A 22,324-nucleotide genomic window follows, 5' to 3' on the forward strand; every position below is an offset into this window, starting at 1 on the left:
GACCCTGAGATCATGACCTGAGCTAAAATCAAGAGTCGGACACTTTAACCAACTCAGCCACCCAGGAACCCGAAAGTTTTCTTTATTGTTCGTTTTTCTGTTTTTCCTCATTATAGGGAAGTTACATCACATACAGATTTAACTCAGACGCTGACTTTAGAGCTCAACCCCAAGGGAAAAAATGACTGTACTCTTAGCTGCCTATGGCACTAAAGAGAAGAGCCCAGGGATCCATTCTTACATTGGAAAAATTTCATCTATCAGCAAACCTGCCTTCCTCCCGGCTCAGAAAGCCCCAGGACACTGTTTGCTGGTGTAAGAAGTCAGGGTTTTTGTTTATCAATTAGAATACTCTTGGCTTGGATTAACAGAATGCTCAACCAAGTGTGGCTTAAAGAGCGAGGATTTATTTGTCTCATTTAATACGAAATCCACAGTTAGGCAGTTGGTGAAATGGTCTAGTGATTTCAGGGTTCTGGTCTTCCCCTTAGAATTTCAATATGGCTATCCCTTTCTAAGCATCATATCCCCATGCAACATCTGTCCTACAGCCACTTTTCCTGTTGTGTGTGTGTGTGTGTGTAAGACAGAGATCAAAGAGGAAAAACTTTCCCATTAGCCCCATGTGTGCCTTCTCATATGTCTTATTGTCCAAGATTGGGCACATGGTGCTCTAGGTGCACAGGAGGCTGGGAAAAAAGTCTAGAATATTCACAGGGTAGAGTGGGAGTTAGGTTTAGGTTCTAACTGAAGAAAGAAGCTGGAGAGTGGCTGTTGGCTGGGCAATCAATAGTATCTGCATATGGTATATATTTGCATGTGAGAGAAGGAGAGAAAGCCAGATTGATTTTTTTTTCTTTTTTTTCCCCTGGCTCGAGGCTCTTGTTCCCAGGTGAAGTTGTATGTGAGCTCATAGCAGAATTTTGAATGACCCACCACACTCGAGGTGGATGATGGCATTTGGGCTAAATTTGCCTTTGTTTCCTATGACACAATCAGAACTTTCTATTTTGTTTTAGTTTCTCAAAATCTCGGTTTTGTGGTTTCAGGTTGAGTCCAGAAATCTTCCTGAAACGCCCAGTGGTTGAAGGAAATCGTTGGAGGTTGGACTGCATTCTCAAACGAAAAGCAGTACGTATTCCAAACATAAGCTGATATATTTTTTAAGATGTTTATTTTCTCTGAAGTGTCTTTTCTTTTTCAAAGCCTTTCATATATAAGTACAACATTTTTCTTTAGAGTTTGACCAAAGTCGAATACTTGTTTTCAAGTTTATTGGGTTCCGGGTTTTTTTCCTGTTACTTTCGACTACATAAATATTTTAGCCTAATTCACAGCATGGATTATATTAGGAACTCTAATTTCTGATTTTTAATCAGTTATGGGCAGTTAATTTTATAGGCAAAAAAAAATGTAACAAGATTTTATTATTGAATAATAAAGGATGAAATGAAATGTAGCATTTTATTCTATTCATTATTCTGCCATTTGAGCAAAAGATAAAGTCATGAGGAGAATGAGTTCAATCAGATGGGGTCAAGCTAATGTAGAACAGTATCAGAGAGGAGGGACATTAAGAACTGGTTGTTGCTTTGGTTCCAGTTTTGGGATAGTTCATGGTAAGATGGGAAATTGTTTCCTCTCCAGTTGACCCTGTAGATTCTGGGTGTATTCTTTTTGGTATAAAAAATATTTAGCAAGTATATTCTTTTTTGTTTTCCCTACACACATATCTCCCTTCTTTCAATGTGTTTTCTCCATGCCTTTACTTTAAGATTTCTGAAGATGTCCATAGATACAGTAGGACCTCACTGCTAATATTGATGGAGAAAGAAGCTGATAAGCTTTATTTCAGACATGTGTACTGCCAGACAGCATCATTTCCGTAGCTAGTCTAATTCATTGCTTCAACAGAATTCCGTTCAAAGAATTGGAAATTCTGGTCCTGAAAAGCATTATTTGTATATTCCTTAAATAATTTAGCATACAGTTACTGAGTGTCTCCTATGAGCAAAGTACTACACTAATTACTAGAGATGCCATATGTGTGAATAGCATTCCATTCCTGCCCACGGAGGGCTTGCTAAAGGACTTGGTTCAGTCCTATCTTTATCAAACTTCTTTCTATATATTGAATGAGATAACTTTCTCCATGTTTCTCTCTGTAAAATGGCGTCTTTCCCATCTGTCCTCAAGATTCCATTTTAGTTAAGTTGTTCCAGTCTTGCCTAGCAATTGTCAACCCTACTAGCAAATCCTCTTTTCATGGTACCTATCCAACACTTCACTGCTGTAGGTTTCAATCAACATGTATTTGTTGAGTGCCTACTATGTGCAGGGCCCTTGGCTTTTCATATGGGATGTACATAAATAAAAGACATGAGTCCTGACCTGAAAGAGCTTAAAACTCATCTACACAAGAGTCACCTGGGTACAGAGGCGGTGCCAAGATTCAAAGGCAGGAAGGAGACCGTTGGGTAGCCCTAGTGGGGAAGCCCCTTGCAATATGAGGATTTTAGGGCATTTAGAATGGGCGTAAAAGTTTGAAATGAAAGGAAGAGGTTTCTAGGTGTAGAATATGTGGTGAGGAAACATTCTGGAGGCAGGGATTCTGAAGGCATTGTCAGTGACAGTAGAGTGACAAGGTTGATTATAGCTGAGTGTTAGCTTAAGTAGGATGGGGGATCACACTGGAAAGGGAGTTGCAGCCAGACATGGGGGCTCGTGAGCCATGTCAGTGGTTTAGACTTTATAGAAGAAAGTGGGGAACTACTGGGGAACAGAGCCTGGTGGAGGAGGGATGATCTGATCAAGATGATGTGTGAAGAAGGTGAACCTGGCAGGGGGAGGAAGTGGGGAGAACTCAGGCTCAAGGAGCTAAATTCTAGTGGACTTGAGTGTGAGGTGCCTACGGGACATCTGAGTAAACTCCAGAAGGCTAGTAAATGCCCGAGCAGGGCTCAGGGAGTAGATCCTGCAGGCCTGGCCCTCCATGTCACGTTAGCTCTCCTGTGGTTGCTTTCCCCCTAGGCTACTGGCCACTTGACTTTTCTATCACTAACATGGGTTTTCTTTGCTTTTATGGCCCACGAACCCTGGTGAGGTCCTAGGTGAACACCAAGGCCAAGTGAATATTATTGCACAAAAATGGTGCTTCCTTTCAATTTCATCTGCTTCATGAAACTAGAAATTTTTAAATTGTATATAATGATTTAAAAAATTTCCTAAGGAAATACTAATACTATTAAATATTCATTTCCTATGGTTCATTTGGCAGAATTGCTCTTCCTTAATCTAGCTACACCATATTATTTTGGTCATAAATTTTTACCTCCCAGATCATTGTAAATTGACATTTTTCTATCCTTATATAAATACTGTTTCACGTAAATAATTTAGTTTCTGAAACCCACTACCTTCACAAAGTACTGGCTTGAAAATAAGATTTATTTTTACATTAATGGGTCCCAGAGGTCCACAAGGTCCTTCTATCTTGTTGTGTAGATTTGGGGGGAGGAATTTAGTGTCTTTGCCTCATAGCCAAGATATAGGCAAACATCTCTTATAATGGCAGTTTTTACGGAAGAAATACAATATTTTATTTCTCTGGTGATAGCCAAGTTGATATTTTTCCTATTTCTTTGGCCTTTTGTTAAGCAGTGTTATCATTTAAAATAGTATAAGGCAACCTTGACTTACAGACTGATTACAACTCAAGTCAGCATCCCAGGGTTTCCCATAGGTCTTCATTTACTGCCCCTGCCCTGAGAGCTAAGTTGCATCATAGTTATGGCAACTATATTCCTGTATCCAGTGTGTATATTTCAACCTTAGAAACCTATGATATTGCTGATGGGACCGGCACCAAAAGAATCTTCAAGTGCAGCAACCTGGAGACTTACAGAAAAGGATTTAGGTCCTCAGGTGGGATTTTGTTGTCAGGCAATTTCTCTCTGTCCTAGACCACAAGACATGAAGACACGTTCTAGAGTTGCAATCAGTGATCATTAGGAGGGAAAGATGTTCGGGTTTGTCAAATGAGACAAATAATCACGTCTTCACCCAGAAAAATCAAACAGGATCTTATCAAAGCAGTGGGCTAGAGGGGCATGTCTGGGAAGGAAAAAATGTGTCTTCAACCTTGAGAACTGTGATTCAAATAGAACTCGTTCAAAAAAAAAAAAAAGGGCATAGGAGCATTTGTGCTCTTTCACATTGCTTACATTTGAATGACGAGGATATGATTTTTGTCCTTTACTTTTCATTTTCCCCGAAATATCATGCCCTCTGGGGAAGTCCTTGACAAATGATAAAATAGGACTGTCCTGGGGATGCATACGTTAAGTTTCCTTGAAGCAGTGGACAAACTTGGCTGCATTTAGAAAATATTTTGGGGCGCCTGGGTGGCTCAGTTGGTTAAGCGACTGCCTTCGGCTCAGGTCATGATCCTGGAGTCCCTGGATCGAGTCCCGCATCGGGCTCCCTGCTCGGCAGGGAGCCTGCTTCTCCCTCTGACCCTCCCCCCTCTCGTGTGCTCTCTCTCTCTCTCTCTCATTCTGTCTCAACTAAATAAATAAAATCTTTAAAAAAAAAAAAAGAAAATATTTTGACTATAGTACCTTGAATAATTAGAGGAAAAAACTGGCTCAAAAAAGTCTCTTTGACTTCAACTATAAAAAATTCTTATTTTTTTATTGTCTTTACATGTATTTTGTATATGTAAAGCTCCTAAAAATTCCTACTGTGTCTACTATTATGTCTGCTCTACTTGATTCAAAACTAATTAGAAAAGAGGACAGAACTTCCATCTTTTAAAACTCAGGTTTCATGAAGTTTATTCTGTGTTTACACCATGAAGTATATTCTGCTAACCTCTGGGTTACATGACTTCAGCAGAGATAAGAAACATGGCATCACATAGTTCACTCCAAGCCATCCATTTTTCTACTTGCCCTATTAATACTTTTCTTCTTCCTCTCTAAGCAAAAAGTAACTTCCCCTAGGGTCATGAAAAAGCATTGGTAAAACAATGGATGCTTCAAATGTGTATTTCTTAAATTACAGAATTAACATCAGTCCTTTTTTCTTTTCTAATTTGGGTTTCATTTTACACAAGTATTTCCCACATTTTGTGTAAGTCTGCACTATTATGACCTGGCAAATGCCTTCATTGTCCAGAAACATTTTTCCTTTGCCCTTTGTAGTTTAGAGTTTATGATAGTCTTGTAATACCTTGACCGAAAGAAGAGGAATTTATTGCTTTATGATCATAGAAATCTTGTCACTAGTTAACCGTTTATTATGATATGGATGTAAGTAAACAATTGTAAACCAAACTACCTAAAATGAACTGTTTTCTTCAATTACTTCCTTATTAGTCCTTCATATATAAGCTCAACAGACTTAAAAGTGTCTACCCTGTTTCCTTTGGAGTTAATTTATTTCAAGGAGAAAAGACAAAGTATAGAAGAAAATGTCAGGTGTTAATAGATGGAGGGTAGTAATGTAATTCATTAGTGTTAACATCTCTATTATTTCAAAAACCCATTAGTTATGCAGGTAAATGGAAAACTATAAGATTTAGCCCAGTTTCTAAATTGCAACTACTGTCCTTCAAGAATAGTAATTTCATAAGCCTGAGAAGCAGAATTTCATCCATTTAAAACTAATTAGAAAGATATAGTATAAAGTTTAAAACCCAAAATTGCAACCTAAATTATAAAATGTTATACCTGACAGGTGTATAATTTAGGTTACAATTTTGGGTTTTAAACTTTATACTATATCTTTCAATGGGAGGCTCTTTTTTATCACTGTTATCCAGTGCTGAATCCTAAAATATTCAAATAGCAGAGTAAATATGAACAGTAGAGGAAAAAAATAATGTTCTAGTTTTCATTTAAAGCTCTCCATCAGTAGTTTATTGCAGAACCCTCAGTGGCCAAAACTATCAGAAGTTAATCTGTTCATTTCTTGCTTACACTTTCACTTCCTATTTCTTTAATCATATCTGTACTTACACACTTGGTCGCAATAATAGTTGCATAATTATAATTAGTAATAATCAAGTCCCAAAAGTAAGCTGTTAGCCAGAAAGAAGATGACATATATATTTTTATCCTATTTTTTTTTCAGAATGGGTCTTATAGTACTCAAATTTCATGAATGCAGCTTAGAGCATATATTTAGTATGTTCCTCCAAAAATGTATACACTTTTCACATGTTACAGAATGTTCGTATTTTGAAGTGATGTGTTCTTATAAGGATTTAGAGGCCAAAACGTGCTTCTTAATATTGGCAGACCAGTATTGGGGAACTATATATATATTTGGCTTACTCCAAGATTTTATACCCTGCAACCTAAAAATATTAACTCCTATGTTATTTCACATGTTTATAGCACTGCAAAAGTAACCAGTTCTTATAAATTAGATGTGTTCAGCCCAGTTGGCTTCTTAAATTAATGACTCAGATTTCCATTATGAACTATGCCTCTGCCTAATTACCATGGATTGTTAATTTAAATTGTAACTAAATTAATCTTTGTCACTATAGTTTTATTAGATATGCCTGTATCTCTAATACTCTAGAAAGTACTGTATCATGGGAAAATTCTTGCCTTTTATCCCTAGGATATTAAGTGCCTAGGTGTAGATACATTATCCAATGTGTATGTGGTATGTTTCAGAAGGCCTTCAGAGCTGCTGGATATAGAGAATGCAAATTTAAATGTTGCAAACTGTACAGCAATACTGAGGATGCAAACCTAAAATAGTTAAAAGGTCATACAATAAGTGGGGGTAAATAAGATAAGAGTTTCCTGGAGGAATACATTCTGAACTATATGTTGGTGAGGGAACCCTGTGACTGGACAGGGAGAAGAGGACGGACATTCAGGTGTCAGGCAGTTTAGTACAGGCTAAAACCTTATTATTACCCAGAACTAGAGGAGAAAATACTAGTTTGGTTTTGTTTGTTTGTTTTTTTAAGATTTTATTTATTTGAAAGAGAGAGAGCATGAGCAGGGGGAGGGGCTGAAGGAGAAGCAGACTCCCTGATGAGCAGGGAGCCCAATGACATGGGGCTCGATCCCAGGACCCTGAGATCATGACCTAAGCTGAAGGCAGATGCCTAACAAACTGAGCCACCTAGGCACCCCAGTAGTTTGGTTTTTTTAAATACTACCAGCTGTTAGACATGTCTTTTTGATAGGTAATATTAATAAAAAATGTTATCTGTATAGCATGTTAAAGTTTATCAGGCACTTTTGATTTAATTTGACCCTCACAATGGCCTTGTCTCTCTTCTTTTAAGTCCAGGGCCTAAGGTTGGATCAATGTTAATTTTGTGCTGTTGTTAAAACGCTGTTGTTAAAACTCAGGGATTTTTGCATGTTAGAGAAACTGACTTCCAAAGAAGTCATTTCACAAACAGACATTAATGATGTGATTGTGGGTTAAGAGTATGAATCAATATATTCATCTCTGAAGTTAAAGAAATTTCTTTTTAATTTAAATTTTTTTTAATAAAGAAAACTTCTGTTAAAATGCTCCAGAAACATTTAAGGGATATTTAGTATAATTTATTGCATTAGAGTTTTATGTCACTGCTATATCAACTAACTGAAGTATAATAAAAACCAAAAACTCTAATCCTGTAACATGAATCAGGCCAAAGCTTTCCTCAATGTTAAGTGTTTGAAAATGTTCAGAGGTGTAAGATCATCAGACACTTTTAGCAGATGAGGTTACCATTTCAGCTTTTTGGCTATGATGAATCAAATATTGATACCATCTCTTGGTATGACAAGTCATAGGAATGGAAGGGAGATAAATTTTTATTTTTGTTATTTGTATCTTAAGATACGCTTATGTGTCACCTTGTACTTTTTATTAAATATTTTATTATACTTGTTTGTAGAAGAAAGTTTATAAGAAGGAAAAAGAAAAAGAAAATCATCACCTACTTCCAGAAATTCTCATTCCTCCCTGTGTTTTCTCTCGTGACAGCAACAGGGAGTGAGAGTCTTTGTAATGCTCTACAAAGAGGTGGAACTTGCCCTTGGAATCAACAGTGAATACAGCAAGAGGACTTTAATGCGTCTACACCCCAACATAAAGGTATCAGGTTCATCCTTCTGAACAGTACTTCTTCTCTATTATTCTGTAGTTTTTCAGATGTGTTTTGCTTTGAGCAGTGTAATCTGTAGAATTCTCTAATGTATATTTTGAATAAATAGCATTGTATCCTTCTTAGAAATAAAACAAAATACTCTGCTTTCTTATACTTCTGGTATTGGTGGAGTTAGCAGAGTTCACATTTCTGACCCTGATCATTTAGCCAAGAACACACCTCTTAGAATTGTTTTAATATTCAGGAGCTCTGTCAAGGTCCCATGCTCCTCATTAGGATTGTTCTGGAACCTCTTAGACGTGGTCTCCTCGTGACATCCCTTGATGCTGATAGCAACAGAGAGCTCCTCTAGGATTTAAGAAGCTTTTTCTTAATAGCAACTTGCATAAAAAAACTAATAAAGTAAATAAACACAATAAGCAGCTTGAAAAAAGCTATTTGATATTTACCAAAGATTTAAAGCCTATCAATAGTTATTCCTCAGTCATTGAGATACATCAGAGCAATGAATTAATAAATCTCCAGCAGGCTAAAATATGTAACAATTATATATTTTATTTGGTCAAAAAAAAGATGTTCCATGTAAATAGTAATCAGAAGAGAGCAGGAGTAACTGTACTAATATCAGGTGAAATTGACTTTAAATAGGAAAAGTTTATAGTAGACAAGGATTTCATATATTAATAAAAGTTTCAAAGCAGCAAGAAGTTATAGCAATTATAAACATGTACCCACCTAATAATGGACATCAAAATATATAAAGCAAATATTGATAGAATTGAAGGGCAGAATAGACAGTTCTACAATAATAGTTGGACACTTTAATATCCCACTCTCAATAATGATTGGTACATACATACAGTGGAATATATTTCAGTCTTAACCCCAGAAGGGAATTCTGACATATGCTAAAACACAGATGAAACTTGAAGACATTATTCTACATGAAATAAGTCAGTCACAAAAAAGCAAATATTGTATGATTCTATTGACATATATGTAAGTCAAAGTCATAGAGACAAAGAGTAGGATGGTGTTTCCCAGGGGTTGAAGGGAGGAGGGAATGGGGGAGTTATTGTTCAATGGGTATAGAGTTTCAGTTTTGCAAAATGAAGAGTTCTGGAGATAGTGGTGATGAGTGAACAATATGAGATATACTTAATACCGGTGTACTGTACATTTAAAAATGATCAATATGGTAAATTTTATGTTATGTGTATTTTACCACACACAAAACAAGTAGGTTACTAAAAAAAAAAAAGTAGTCTCCAGAGTTTTTGGAATGTTTCTACTTAAAGATATACAAAAATAGGTCAGTCTGGGATCATTTAAGAAGAATTCTATTTGAAAGCAGGAGGTTAATAACTTCTCAAAATATCTTTCAAATCAAGAGCTGCCAAAGCATGTATATCCCTATATCTATACACTTGCCATTTTAATTCATTGGCTACCAAAATATCAATATACCTATTAAAAATTTTGTCAGAGATAGATGTTGGTTAAACATTTTTAGAGTTTTTTAAGTAATATCAGGTGTTACAGAATTCTTTAAAGTGGAAAAAAGAATCAGCTATTATGTTGAGCTAACTTTTACTAAACTGTGTGGCCAAATTTCTAGCTAAATGGCAGCTACCCCAAAATGTGGTGTGGGGTGGGGCTGGTGGAGAGGCTTAAAAATAACTAGGAGTCTTCCTCTTCTAAATACTGAGAATGAAATTAGAACTTTGGTGTATACATAGCACATTTTGGTATTTGAATTATAGAAAATGCTATTCAGGGGAGAATGGCTAAAATTAACAACACAAGAAACAACTGATGTTGGCGAGGATGCAGAGAAAGGGGAACCCTCTTACGCTGTTGATGGGAATGCAAACTGGTGCATCCACTCTGGAAAACAGTATGGAGGTTCCTTAAAAAGTTAAAAATAGAACTACCCTGTGACCCTGCAACTGTACTACTAGGTATTTATCCAAAGGATACAAAAATAGTGATTTGAAGGGGCACATGCACCCCAATGTTTATAGCAGCAATGTCCACAATAGCCAAACTATGGAAAGAGCCCAAATGTCTGTCGACTGATGAATAGATATAGAAGAAGTGGCACATATCTACAATGGAATATTACTCAGCCATCAAAAAGAATGAAATCTTGCCATTTGCAATGACGAGGATGGAACTAGAGGGTATTATGCTAAGCAAAATAAGTCAGAGAAAGACAAATACCATATGATTTCACTTGTGTGGAATTTAAGAAACAAAACAGATGAACACAGAGGAAGGTTTAAAAAAAGATAAAAACAGAGAGGGAGGCAAACCATAAGAGACTGAATCACTAAATTCTATCCCTGAAACTAATACTACATTGTATGTTAACTAACTTGAATTTAAATAAACTCTTGAAAGAAAACTAAAGCAAAACAGAAAAAGAAAGAAATCACTAAATTCTATCCCTGAAACTAATACTACATTGTATGTTAACTAACTTGAATTTAAATAAACTCTTGAAAGAAAACTAAAGCAAAACAGAAAAAGAAAGAAAGAAAGAAAGAGAGGGAGGGAGGAAGGAAGGAAGGGAGGAAGGAAAATGCTACTCAGGGGAGAAAACAGATCTATTTTATTATACATGAAGGACATTTTAAAAAGTGCATTACAGGTGGGTTTTTTTTTTTCCCCTCCCAAGGTGATGAGGCACCCAGATCATGTATCATCCAGCGTATATCTGTGGGCCCATCATGAGAAACTCGTTGTCATCGACCAGTCAGTGGCCTTTGTGGGTGGGATCGACCTGGCCTATGGAAGGTGGGATGACAATGAACACAGACTCACAGACGTGGGTAGTGTGAAGCGTGTCACCGTAGGATCATCTCTGGGTTCCTTCACAGTAAGTTTCTCCTTTATGGAACTGCATAAAAGGTACAGAGTTTATAGAAGTATGCGTTAATAGCATGATTTACTGATTGGTTGAATGAGGAGTGGCCTATTTCTGGATGGACAGACCTGGTTTCAAATACCATCTAGCAAGTCTGTAACTTTGCATCTCTTGATCTCAGTCTCTTTCCTTGCAAGAGGAAAGAGATCCAATAGTGCATTTGCTAGCTCACAGTCAGCTCCTTTGTTTTCCATTTAAATGAAAGATTCATTTCCTATTTGGAAAAAAAGTTCATAAACAAAAATATGTGTCAGTTGGGTTTTAAGTTAAATCAGCAGCCTTATTACAAGTACCTGCCAAGGCTTTTGAAATCTTCCTACTTAAAGACATGCAAATAGAGTCTGGAGTCCTGGAGGGACTTCTTTCTGAATACAGGAAGTTAATAACTTCTCAAAGTACCTTTCAAATCAAGTGCTGCCAAAATACCCATATGCCTAGATCCATATTGCAGTACTTACTGTTTCAACTCTAACCATTGCCAACATATCCATACACTTACTAAAAATTTTGATGGGCTCCATCTTATTTTACTGCTGGATATGTTGGTGACTTTTCTGGGAAAAAAAAAAAAAAATTAGTGAATAAGTAGCCAGGAAAATAATTGACAGAAGAAGCACTACTTAACATTTATCAGAGGCAGAAGTTCAGTTGCTCAGCAGTGAATATAACTCATGTAAGTGTGTTTGAGATAAAAAGGTTAGCTGGTATGAAATTTCAAGAATTTGGTCTACTGAAGGAGGAACTACAATGGAATGCCTGGTATCCCTTTGCTAGCACTGAAGCAGCTCACTGACCTGAGGCTGACCTTACCCATTATCGAGTGTCTGATAGAGAGCCTCCATCCTATGTGAACTTGACACCTCAGCTCAACTGGAATGAAAGGATCACATTGCAGCATATCTTATGCAGTCTTTTTTTTTTTTTTTTTTTTAATAATTTTCTCAGGCTGAAACAATAGAGTCCATGGAATCCTTGAGCCTCAAAGGTAAAAATGAATCTAGTAAAAATCCACCCACCCTGAAGGGTGCTGATGATATGGATTCAAAACTGAAAGGAATGGGAAAGTCCAGAAAGTTCTCTAAATTTAGCCTCTACCGGCAGCTCCACAGGCAACACCTGCACAATGCAGATAGCATCAGCAGCATTGACAGTGCCTCAAGTAAGTCTTCCTCTTTGCTAGAATGTATCTTGATGACGTTAGAATGTATCCTGATGATGTTAGAATGTATCTTGATGACGTTAGAATGTATCTTGATGATGTTAGAATGTATCTTGATGACGTTAGAATGTATCCTGATGATGTTAGAATGTATCTTGATGACGTTAGAATGTATCCTGATGACGTTAGAATGTATCCTGATGACGTTAGAATGTATCTTGATGACGCTCCGTCCTTCCGCAGCTGGATACTGTGTACCAGTCTTTAAAACTGGTCTTTCTGGAATGGAGTCATAGGAGCTATATCACCCTATTTGATATCCTGCCATTTTGTGGCTTTGTTGGCCTCATTCGGGAACAGATTTATTGTTTTATTCACATAAGGAGTCATAACAACCACAATTCATACTTCTGGTGGTAGCTGAATGACTCAGCGTTTCTAACATAATGCCAAGTTATAAAGAAAAAAGAGAAGTTATCAGACGTCCTTCACTTTTCATAGAAGAAATCTCATTTCTCTTCCTATCCAGAAATATGTGAAGCTTTTATCTTCAAACATTAGATTTCCTACATCTTGTAAATTTGCTCTTCTTTTCACATCTGCCTTAAAGCTCTGCATTTTCTGTTCACAGAATTTGTGACTGATTTTTTAGCCTTGCCTTATTTTAAAAATGATTGAGCCTACTTTTCAGTTTAGAAAACTTGATGATATTATATATATTTCTTTGTAAAAAAAAAAAAAAAAGAACTCTCAACTTTCTCCAGGTTATTGTAATCACTGTAGAAGTCGTCAGAATTTAATCCATGGTCTAAAACCCCACCTGAAACTCTTTCGCTCTTCCAATAAGTCTGAGCAGGGGCTCGCTAGACCTGACATGGGTAAGTGATGTATGAGGCAACAGAATGTCCTCAGGCGTCCGCTTTTGCTGCATGAGCAAAGTGAGTGTGTTTCTGGCCTGGCTTTCTGTTTGCACTGTGTTCACGTCCCTTGTGGTATTAGAAACTGTAATCTGATAAGCTTTTGCAAGAACAAGGTATTTGAATAAGTTAATCACGGCCTAAAATGTGGAGGTGGGGATGAAGAGGGATTTGGCAACGGATCACATAAAGGGATAAGTAGTGATCGTAATGTATGACAACCACGGTAAAATCGTAAGCTAATTTATTGTGTGCAGACTGCCTGGGACGACCCTGAGCACTGGTGGCGCTTGGTAGTAATAGTGTTATCTCGCTTTTTACAGATGAGGAAACTCAGGGTCAGAGATGATAAGTAACTTGCACAATGGTGTTCCAGTTTATTAGCTTCCCAGAGCTCATAATTCAGATTTGTGATTTAGCAAAAACGCAGAATGCTACATCATGAGCATGTGGCTAAATTCCAAGGTCATGGTTCTAGTGTGCTATTTAGAAGACTGATGTAGAGCCCAGTTACCACAGCTGGATGTGAGTCACTTGTGGACCCCAGTGTTTCTCAGGGGCTCTGAGGGGAATACTGAGGAGGTGGACCCTGGACCCTCCCACCTCTATTGGTACTTGCTTCAAGCAGAGAAATCCTGCTTCCATATATATATTGAAGTTCCATGTGAATTTGTGTTAAAAAAAAAAAGAAGTAAGGGTCTACTATTAATAATAGAAGGAATTTAAAGAGCACAGCTCTACATTTAAATTGTGTAATGACTTAAACTTCTGTTGTCTCATAGGACTTGAAACCTGAATTAAACATAGAGTAACTCTTCATGAGAAACTGAAACTGAATACTTGTTTGAGTTAATAACTTCCTTTCCTGAGGCTATAAACTGAGTTAGCTTCTTTGTAATGTTAGTTTCACTTGGACGCCAAAGACCTTGATGGGGGTGCCTGGGTGGTACAGTCGGTTAAGCTCCGACTCTTGATCTCAGCTCAGATCATGATCTCGTGCTCATGGGATCAAGCCCTGCATGGAGCCCAGAGTGGGGCTCCGTGCTCAGTGGGGGGTCTGCTTGAGATTCTCTCTCTCCCTCGCTCTCTGCCCCTACCCCCTGCTCTCTCTCTTTCTCAAATAAATAGATAAATCTTTAAAAAAAAAAAAAAAAGACCATTATGAACTGGGCTCCTAGTGAACCAGTGTGGAGCATGCATGCAAGATCACTATGGGTTAATTAGAAAATTCACTAAAATCAGTTCATAATGAATGTACTGATACCATGATTATTTCTGTAGTATATATATTCAAAATATATTTTGAATATATTTCTGTAGTATATACATTCAATATTTCTCAATATATATTTCTATAGTATGTATATTCAATTTATATTTGAATATATAATATATATTTCTGTAGTATATTTCTGTAGTATATATATTCAAAATCATTTGGCCATCTTCAGGATTTTTTTCTCTCAAAATGATGTTGCAAGAGGGAGAATTTCAAGTTTCAATGGCTTTGCTTGATTACTATGTTATTTTTAAACGGTTGAATTTTGTCCTCTTATATTCAACAACTGTTTGCTGATCTTACTTTTTAAGCAAGATTAAATAAATGGCTGAGAGGAGGAAATCATTTTTGCAATTTTTTTTTTCATTTTTGCAGTTTAGTGAGACAGTGTTTCAACCCCAGATATCTAGTCATAAGGGATAAAGAATAGTAGGCTAAATCGTTTCTAAACTCTGTTCTCAGGGATGCAATGGTATAAGATGTATAAGACTTATTTTCTCCTGTCAGAGTTTATTATCTAATAGATAAGCATGAGTTTTAAATGTTTCACTAACCTAGTGCCTTAGTAATTCATCAGGGGGAGATACCCAACTGGCAAGAGTTACCAGTGAAACCTTGTCCACAAAAGTGTTGATACACAATTCTAAAATCCCCGTTTCAAAAATCAGAAGGTTTTTTGAAAATATAACTCATTGAGGACCCGTTTTGGAACTGGCCCTGGATATAGGCAAAAATTCAGTAGGTAGAGCCTAAGAAGGGAGAAAAATAGGCACCCTAGGTAGATTTTGTATCTTAAGGCACATATATGGGAAATGCCAAAAGTGTTTATTTCAGCATCTCAGATGTAGGTGTGGAATGTGGTAAATACATAGAGGTCTACCATTTCTTATTCAAAATTCTAGGGGTCAGAGGTACTTCAGAAATTAGAAGATTCTGGATTTTAGAAAGGTAATGCAATACCTATACTAATGTTCTGCTGCTTGCAGGGTCCTGGAAATACCCTGTAAGGAAATCATTTATATTTGTTCAGCAGCAGGTGGGATAAATAAAGATTACAATCTCTTGTCAGTTCAGGTCAGATTTTACGAACAAATGAACTGTAAGAAAACATTTGAATTTTCAGAGCTTTTGGGTTTTGAGATTTTGGTTAAGGGATGCGTAAATTTGTGTATAGATTGGGTTGATGGGATAGATCTTTACCTGTATATGGAGGGCCTTGAAAATCAAGCTGCGACATTGAATTTCATCCACTAAATGTTGGAGAATCCCTGGGGGATGAGAGGTGGGGGTGGGATTTGAAGAAGAGGGGCCGTGGGGGGATGGAGGTGTTAAGGGTGGTGTTTTACTAAGTTACACTAGAGGTACAGGGAGTCTGACTAGCTTGTCCCAAGAATGAAGTAAATGGAAGAAACTTTTTTCCAGAGAAAGAATCAGCAGAATTTCATTAGGATTTGGGAGGTGGCAATCGGGAGGTAGGCGGAGAAGACAGCAAAGAAAAGAGAGGAGCCAACGTAGATTTCGAGGTTTGAGCTTGAGTAACTATGAACAGAAAGCAGAAATCTCCAGGGAAGGCTTGATTTTGTGAGGATAATAGTGATTCTAGTGTTAAACACTTTTAAATGCAGGTGGGACAACTAGGTGAACGAGGCCAAGTGAGACATTGGAAGTGGCTGTACTTCTTAGAGCCAAAGGAGAAGCCAGAGCTAGAGGGGCACATTTTGGAGAAGGTCGGGGAGAACTTTGTTTGGGAGGAGGAACTAGGAAAGAAGATCAAGAAGGGGGTTTGGAGTAATGGTGTAGGGGATGCAGCCTTGGCAGGCAGGGTCTGGGCCACTGATGGATGAGGATGGCAGAAAACTGGCACGAAAACCTATGCCAAAGACAAGGCAGGTGCATTCATGCAATCAGTTGGGAGCCAGATGCAGACTAAGGAGAAGCCCTCAGATCAGCATTGCTGATGTAAAAAGCCTCTCTACTTGTAGGTGCTCACACACTTCTGAGCAGTAATCACAGTAACTAGGAGTCCTTGGCTCTATTGCTTTAATATCTCATGTGTTTGGAGGAAGACCCTGATTTATTTGGAATAACTTAGGCCAAGATTATTTAGACTGAAACCAAAAACAAATTTGAATTATGAACAGGTTGGATCCAATTAGAACCAACATAATTTTCTGAGACTAGAATTTGCTTTGTTTTGTTTTTCTTATCATAACTGATTATTAGGTGAAAGTTAATTTTTAAACAAGTGTATGTATGTATTTTTAAACATATGTATGTATGTATGTAGAGCTTTAGCTTATATGTGTATTATATATATATATTTTTTATTTTGGAATTTGACCCATTATTTATCTCATTCTTTGTTCCTGTTTTCTTTTTCTTTCTTTCTTTTTTTTTTAAATACAAAGTGCCATGCTTACTGTAAAGATTTTATAGGTGAGCAAACAGATTACCAGTACTTTGGCCTTTAGTCTTAACAGAGCAGGAAAATAAATCACTGGGAGAAGTCAATAGAATTCTGTTTTTAACATTATTTAGTTTTGTTAATAATTAGCATGCTAAGGGGCACCTGGGTGGCTCAGTTGGTTGAGCGTCCAGCTCTTGGTTTGGGTTCCGGTCATGATCTCAGGGTCCTGAGATGGAGCCTGGTGTCCGGCGCCAAGCTCAGCGCAGAGTCTACTTGGGATTCTTTTTCCCTCTCCCTCTGCCCCTCCCCCTGCTCACACGTGTGTGTGTGTGTGTGTGTGTGTGTGCACGCACGTGCGTGCACACGCATGCACGTGCGCACACATTCTCTCTCTCAAATAATAAATAAATAAATAATATGTCTAAAAGAATAGCACTTTAACACATTTTTTTTTAAGAGGCTGGGAGGGGCAGAGGGAGATGAAGAGAGAGAGAATCTTAAGCAGGCTCCACACCCAGCCCAGAGCCCGACGTGGGGCTCCATCTCATGATCCTGAGATCATGACCTGAGCCAAAATCAAGAGTCCGATGCTTAACCCACTGAGCCACCCAGGCGCCCCCAGACACTTTTCTTTTATAGGTAATTTCAGTAACCTTTGAAGGTTAATTATTCAGTTTAAGGTAGAATATCAGCAGTGTGTGTGGTGATTGTTTAAAAACTTGCGCTCTGCAAATACTGATTGATTGCCTACTGAATACCCGGAGCTACAGCAAGCTGCGAAGTGACACTCTGCAGCCCTGAGGAGTTTAAATACTGGTGGGGAGCATCCTTACGCGGTTGTGTCACAGAATCAGAAGCCCTGGGGGTGCAGCTGCTGATGGTTCTACAGCACTGCTAGGGGTTGCCTCACCTTCCTGGGATCTGCGAGGTAGCGGTAGGGCAGGTAACAGCTAATGTGGCTCTGGAAGGATATGAAATTGATGATGAGAGGGAGGGAAGATCATTCCAGACCGAAGGAATAATGTGCCAGCCGCTCGAAGACATAACAGACCACGCCTGTCCAAATACTATGAGAAATATGGTGCACCTAGCTTGGGGGAAAAAGGCTCTGGGAGGGAGGTTGGCGCCAGTTGGGAAAGAGCCTTCTGTGCACACTCAGCTTTTAGGATTTGACTCCCTGTAGGCAGCAGGTGGTCTTAAAATGCTTTTAAGCCAACAGTCTGCATTTTAGAAAGACAGTTCTGGGATGTGCGGTGGTAGGGGCCAGTCCGCTACTCTCACTGGCACGTGCTACCATGTATTCATTCAACGACTAGTTTTGCATCCAGTGTCTTATTTGTTAAGTGCCTCTTCTGTGCCAAGTGCTGCATTTGTGGTGTGTAGTTCTGCTCGTCTTCCTGCTTAGTTGCCTTTGTGGTCAACATACCCCATAAATATACGAACTATTTAAGTCAAAGTGTTCACCCTTTAGTAAAACGGTCCCAGCAGAGCTCTACGTGAAACGTTGCAGTGGATTGCTGCTTTTGCGCCTATGTGATCATAAGTCCTGTGTGTTGTTGTGATATTTTTTATGGATGTCATTTATGATGCTGGGAATGTAGAATGTGAGAGCCCAAGAATCTTAGATGCCATCCATCTAGGCCAAATTCTTCCTTTTATATATAAAGAATTTCTGACCCCAAAAGATGAAGCTCAGTGTCACTTAGCTTGACAATTCCAGGGCTGGAACAGGGGCTGCCTGCAGATTTGAGGTTCTTGCTTTTGAGATGCCAAAGACGAGAATTATGTACTGGGTGTGCACCATATCGGCTGAGGAGAGCCAAGGGCATGATTTCTTCATGGCCTCTGCCTCTCATGTTTCTCTGCCTGACCTGGCTTTATTGCTCTTTCATTGTCCCTCCCAGTGAGTTCTTTATTCACAGTTAGCTCTGTGATCCGTTCTTCAGTCATCTGGTAGATGGGGAAAAGAATGTTGAATTTCACTGTCAAGTGATAAGCCTGATTACAACCCCAACTACCCACTAGTGATAAACTTGTGTACAGTGTGAAACCCTGCTAGCCCACAGCCTCAGATGGGATGAACACATGCTGCCCTAGTTCTGTGCCTTAAGGATAACAGTTCAGAATTCCTTGGGTGTTTAATGAGTGAGAGGTGAGCCTCTCCACTGCTCCCCTCCACCCCCACCCCCCCGCACCGGGGCCCACTTCAACACAGTCTCTGCTACTTTCACAGACACCAGCTCCATCCGCAGTTTGCAGACAGGCATGGGAGAGCTCCACGGGGAAACCAGGTTCTGGCATGGAAAGGACTATTGCAATTTTGTCTTCAAAGACTGGGTTCAACTGGATAAGCCTTTTGCTGGTGAGTGCCATGATCATGGGTGGCTGCTTATATTTTGTTTTTTTACTTGTCAGCATCTGAGAGAGTATGCATGCGCAGGATATACTGTCCTTTGTTCTGCTTTGTTTTGTTTTGAATATTTGGTAAAACTTTGGAGACTATGATTCAGTCATATACCTAAGAACTTTTCCTCGTAGTTACAGTAAGAAAAGAGCATGAGATATAGCTTACTGTTTGAGACCTCCAGGTTTCATCTAGGCATATTTTGGGGGTAATAATCTGTAATTCTGCAAGAGATGGTGCCCTTCCTTTGATCCTCTCCTTTTCTGCGTATCATCTTCATCTTCCAGCATGAAAATGGCACATTTTCAGATTATCACTGTGCTTATGTATTTAAGAGAAGATAGAGATGGAACTGTATACATAGCCTGAGGTTATTTCAACAGGACACAAAAAAATGTAATATTAAGTCCACAACCTTAGATAATTTACGCCAACTCGCATCTTGCCTTGCCTAGTGATTATCTCATACTAAGTGAAATGGACACATCCTGGGGGGAGGCCCATGGGGGACTGTGCGCCTCAGTGTGTATCTGTGTTTCCCTTGGCTATAAAGGTATTGTTCCACCCAAGCCAAGTAATATATGCATAGTGAACATTACCACATTTCCTTTGACGGATCATGGTCGGGGTCAGTGCTGGAATCACATGGCTCTGTCCCTGGCCAAGCAGTTAGTGATGATCTGTCCCTGGGGCACCTGGGCAGATTTCATTGACAGACACTCCACTCCCCGGATGCCATGGCATGACATCGCCTCTGCAGTCCACGGGAAGGCGGCTCGTGATGTGGCCCGTCACTTCATCCAGCGCTGGAACTTCACGAAGGTACGTGGTTGACTTTATCACGATTCAGCCCACATAAAGAGAGAGAGCCTGGAAGAGGAGAAACCTAGAGGGTTGGCAAGAAGGTACTGCGGTGACCCATCCGTTCTTGAGTGCCTGGTTGCCAGAGCGCCAGGGTCGGCGGGCAGAAGGAAAAGAAGACGTTCCTGAACTCTCCCACCGCAGACAATTCAGAGCACAGAGAGATAGATGCCACTTCCGGGGCCTATTGTGATCCTTTTCACATTTTGGATCCTCAGTGTTGGTTAAGCGTCTGGTCTGTGCTGATGGTCAGCTGGAGGGCTATTGTAAGGGGGACAGGGGCCTTGTTCGGATGAGAGAGCTCGAGCTTTCGAGTCCTCCCAGTCCTGGCATTGCGCTGGGGGGTTTACACTGGTCCAAGCTTCTGGGAGGTGGCTCTGAGCGAGGGGAGCAGTGTGAGAAGATGGGGCCATTTTCCTTTTCTTCAGACTGTGTCATATGCCTTCATTACATATGGGAATAACTTAAGTACCTACCACCCAGGTGGCATTAAGGTTCCATCTTCTTTAGTATAAATTATGACAAGGCATTAGTCTCCTTGATAATTTGGGAAAAAATTGTTTTATCAACAAGTTAGACTCTCACCTGATTTTTCATTTACATAAGCTTTTATTTATATAAACCTTATAAATTTTTAGAAATAATGGAAATATTTTTTAAAGATTTATTTATTTTAGAGAGAGAGAAGGGAGGTTGGGGAGAGGCAGAGGGAGAGGGAGAGAGAATCTCAAGCACACTCCCCACTGAGCACGGAGTCTGAGAAATAATGGAAACGTTTTTAACGAAAATTAAGGGAGCATGAATGAATAAATGAAGGAATATTACTTTTAACCTATCTGTGATTGGTTTTGGGATTTCCAATGCTTATATACTCTCTTCCTGGCAGGATAAACTGGTAAACGCCATAAAGCTTTTCAAAAAGTATCCAACCTTTAACTCAGAAAATGTTTTTTTTGGGTATTTAAGTTAAAGAAGTAATCTGGAGACGCCTGGGTGGCTCAGTCGGTTAAGCGTCTGCCTTCGGCTCAGGTCGTGATCCCAGGGTCCTGGGATCGAGTGCCTTGTCAGGCTCCCTGCTCAGCAGGAAGCTTGCTTCTCTCTCTCCCTCTGCCTGCCACTCCCCCTGCTGTATGTGCTGTCTCTCTCTGGCAAGTAAATAAAAAAATAAAATCTTGGGCGCCTGGGTGGCTCAGTTGGTTAAGCGACTGCCTTCGGCTCAGGTCATGATCCTGGAGTCCCGGGATCGAGTCCCGCATCGGGCTCCCTGCTCGGCAGGGAGTCTGCTTCTCCCTCTGACCCTCTCATGCTCTCTCTGTCTCATTCTCTCTCTCAAATAAATAAATAAAATCTTTAAAAAAATAAAAATAAAAAAAAATAAATAAAATCTAAAAAAGAGAAGTAATCTGATAGGTAATTTATTTTGATATTGCTTCTAATAATTCTGATAAAATGAGAAATAACTGAAATGCACATTAATAAGAATTTATTTAACAAATTATGGTTCCTTATCATTTTCTTAGGAAGTTACTAAAATAGGATATACAGTGCTACACTGCTGGGACAAGATATCTACAACATAGTAAGAAATCAGTTTACAAAAAAAATACCATTTTTTTGCCATTATATACCTCTATAACTCTAGATTGCATTTAAGCTTTCTTTAAAAATATAAAACAATACATGCCCACTGCAAAAGCTAAAAAAAAGAAGCAGAAAAGGAGTTCTCTGCCTCCGGAAAATGGAAAGAACACAAAATAAATAATCTATTGCCTCTTCAACTAGAAACTCCACTGTTAACGTTTTTCTTTTTCTTTATCAAATGAATCTGAATTTCTTTTATAATCACAAAGTAGGGAGGGATGGAGCTATTTTCTCATCTGGATCTTTTTTTTTTTTACCTGTTTTTCTTTATTTTAGATTATGAAGTCAAAATATCGATCCCTTTCTTATCCTTTCCTGCTTCCCAAATCTCAAACAACAGCCCATGAGTTGAAATGTCAAGTGCCTGGGTCCGTCCAGGCCAATGTACAGGTAAGACTAGCTTTTCTTTTTCACCAAATGCTACTGAGTAAAATTACCCTTACTGGATTAAGTGCCTAGTACATTGGCTTCAGATTTCTCAATGAGGACAACTCCAAATCAAATCTGAATAGACCTTTTAAAATTGAGTATTACATTTCCTATTTAAAGTGTGTTCCATTTATCCTCTTTTTAAAACTCTTATAAATATAATA

At 38.7% G+C, this 22,324-nt stretch overlaps 1 protein-coding gene across 5 annotated transcripts in view; it reads left to right on the forward strand.

Moving 5' to 3' along the window:
• The window catches only part of PLD1 (phospholipase D1), a 193,483-nt gene that overhangs the window by 106,463 nt on the left and 64,696 nt on the right, over positions 1-22,324 (forward strand). For 3 of the 5 annotated variants that reach the window (XM_078069241.1, XM_078069240.1, XM_036075628.2), the window contains exons 12-19: positions 1,050-1,131; positions 8,011-8,121; positions 10,815-11,015; positions 12,009-12,222; positions 12,987-13,100; positions 19,059-19,187; positions 19,933-20,051; positions 22,008-22,121. In XM_078069241.1, coding sequence (XP_077925367.1) covers positions 1,050-1,131; positions 8,011-8,121; positions 10,815-11,015; positions 12,009-12,222; positions 12,987-13,100; positions 19,059-19,187; positions 19,933-20,051; positions 22,008-22,121 — 1,084 coding nt within the window. The remainder of the gene's footprint in view (positions 1-1,049; positions 1,132-8,010; positions 8,122-10,814; positions 11,016-12,008; positions 12,223-12,986; positions 13,101-19,058; positions 19,188-19,932; positions 20,052-22,007; positions 22,122-22,324) is intronic. The other 2 variants (XM_078069248.1, XM_078069242.1) reach the window with 1 other exon arrangement.

The sequence above is a fragment of the Halichoerus grypus genome, chromosome 1 (assembly GCF_964656455.1).
Source record: "Halichoerus grypus chromosome 1, mHalGry1.hap1.1, whole genome shotgun sequence".
NCBI lineage: Eukaryota > Metazoa > Chordata > Mammalia > Carnivora > Phocidae > Halichoerus > Halichoerus grypus.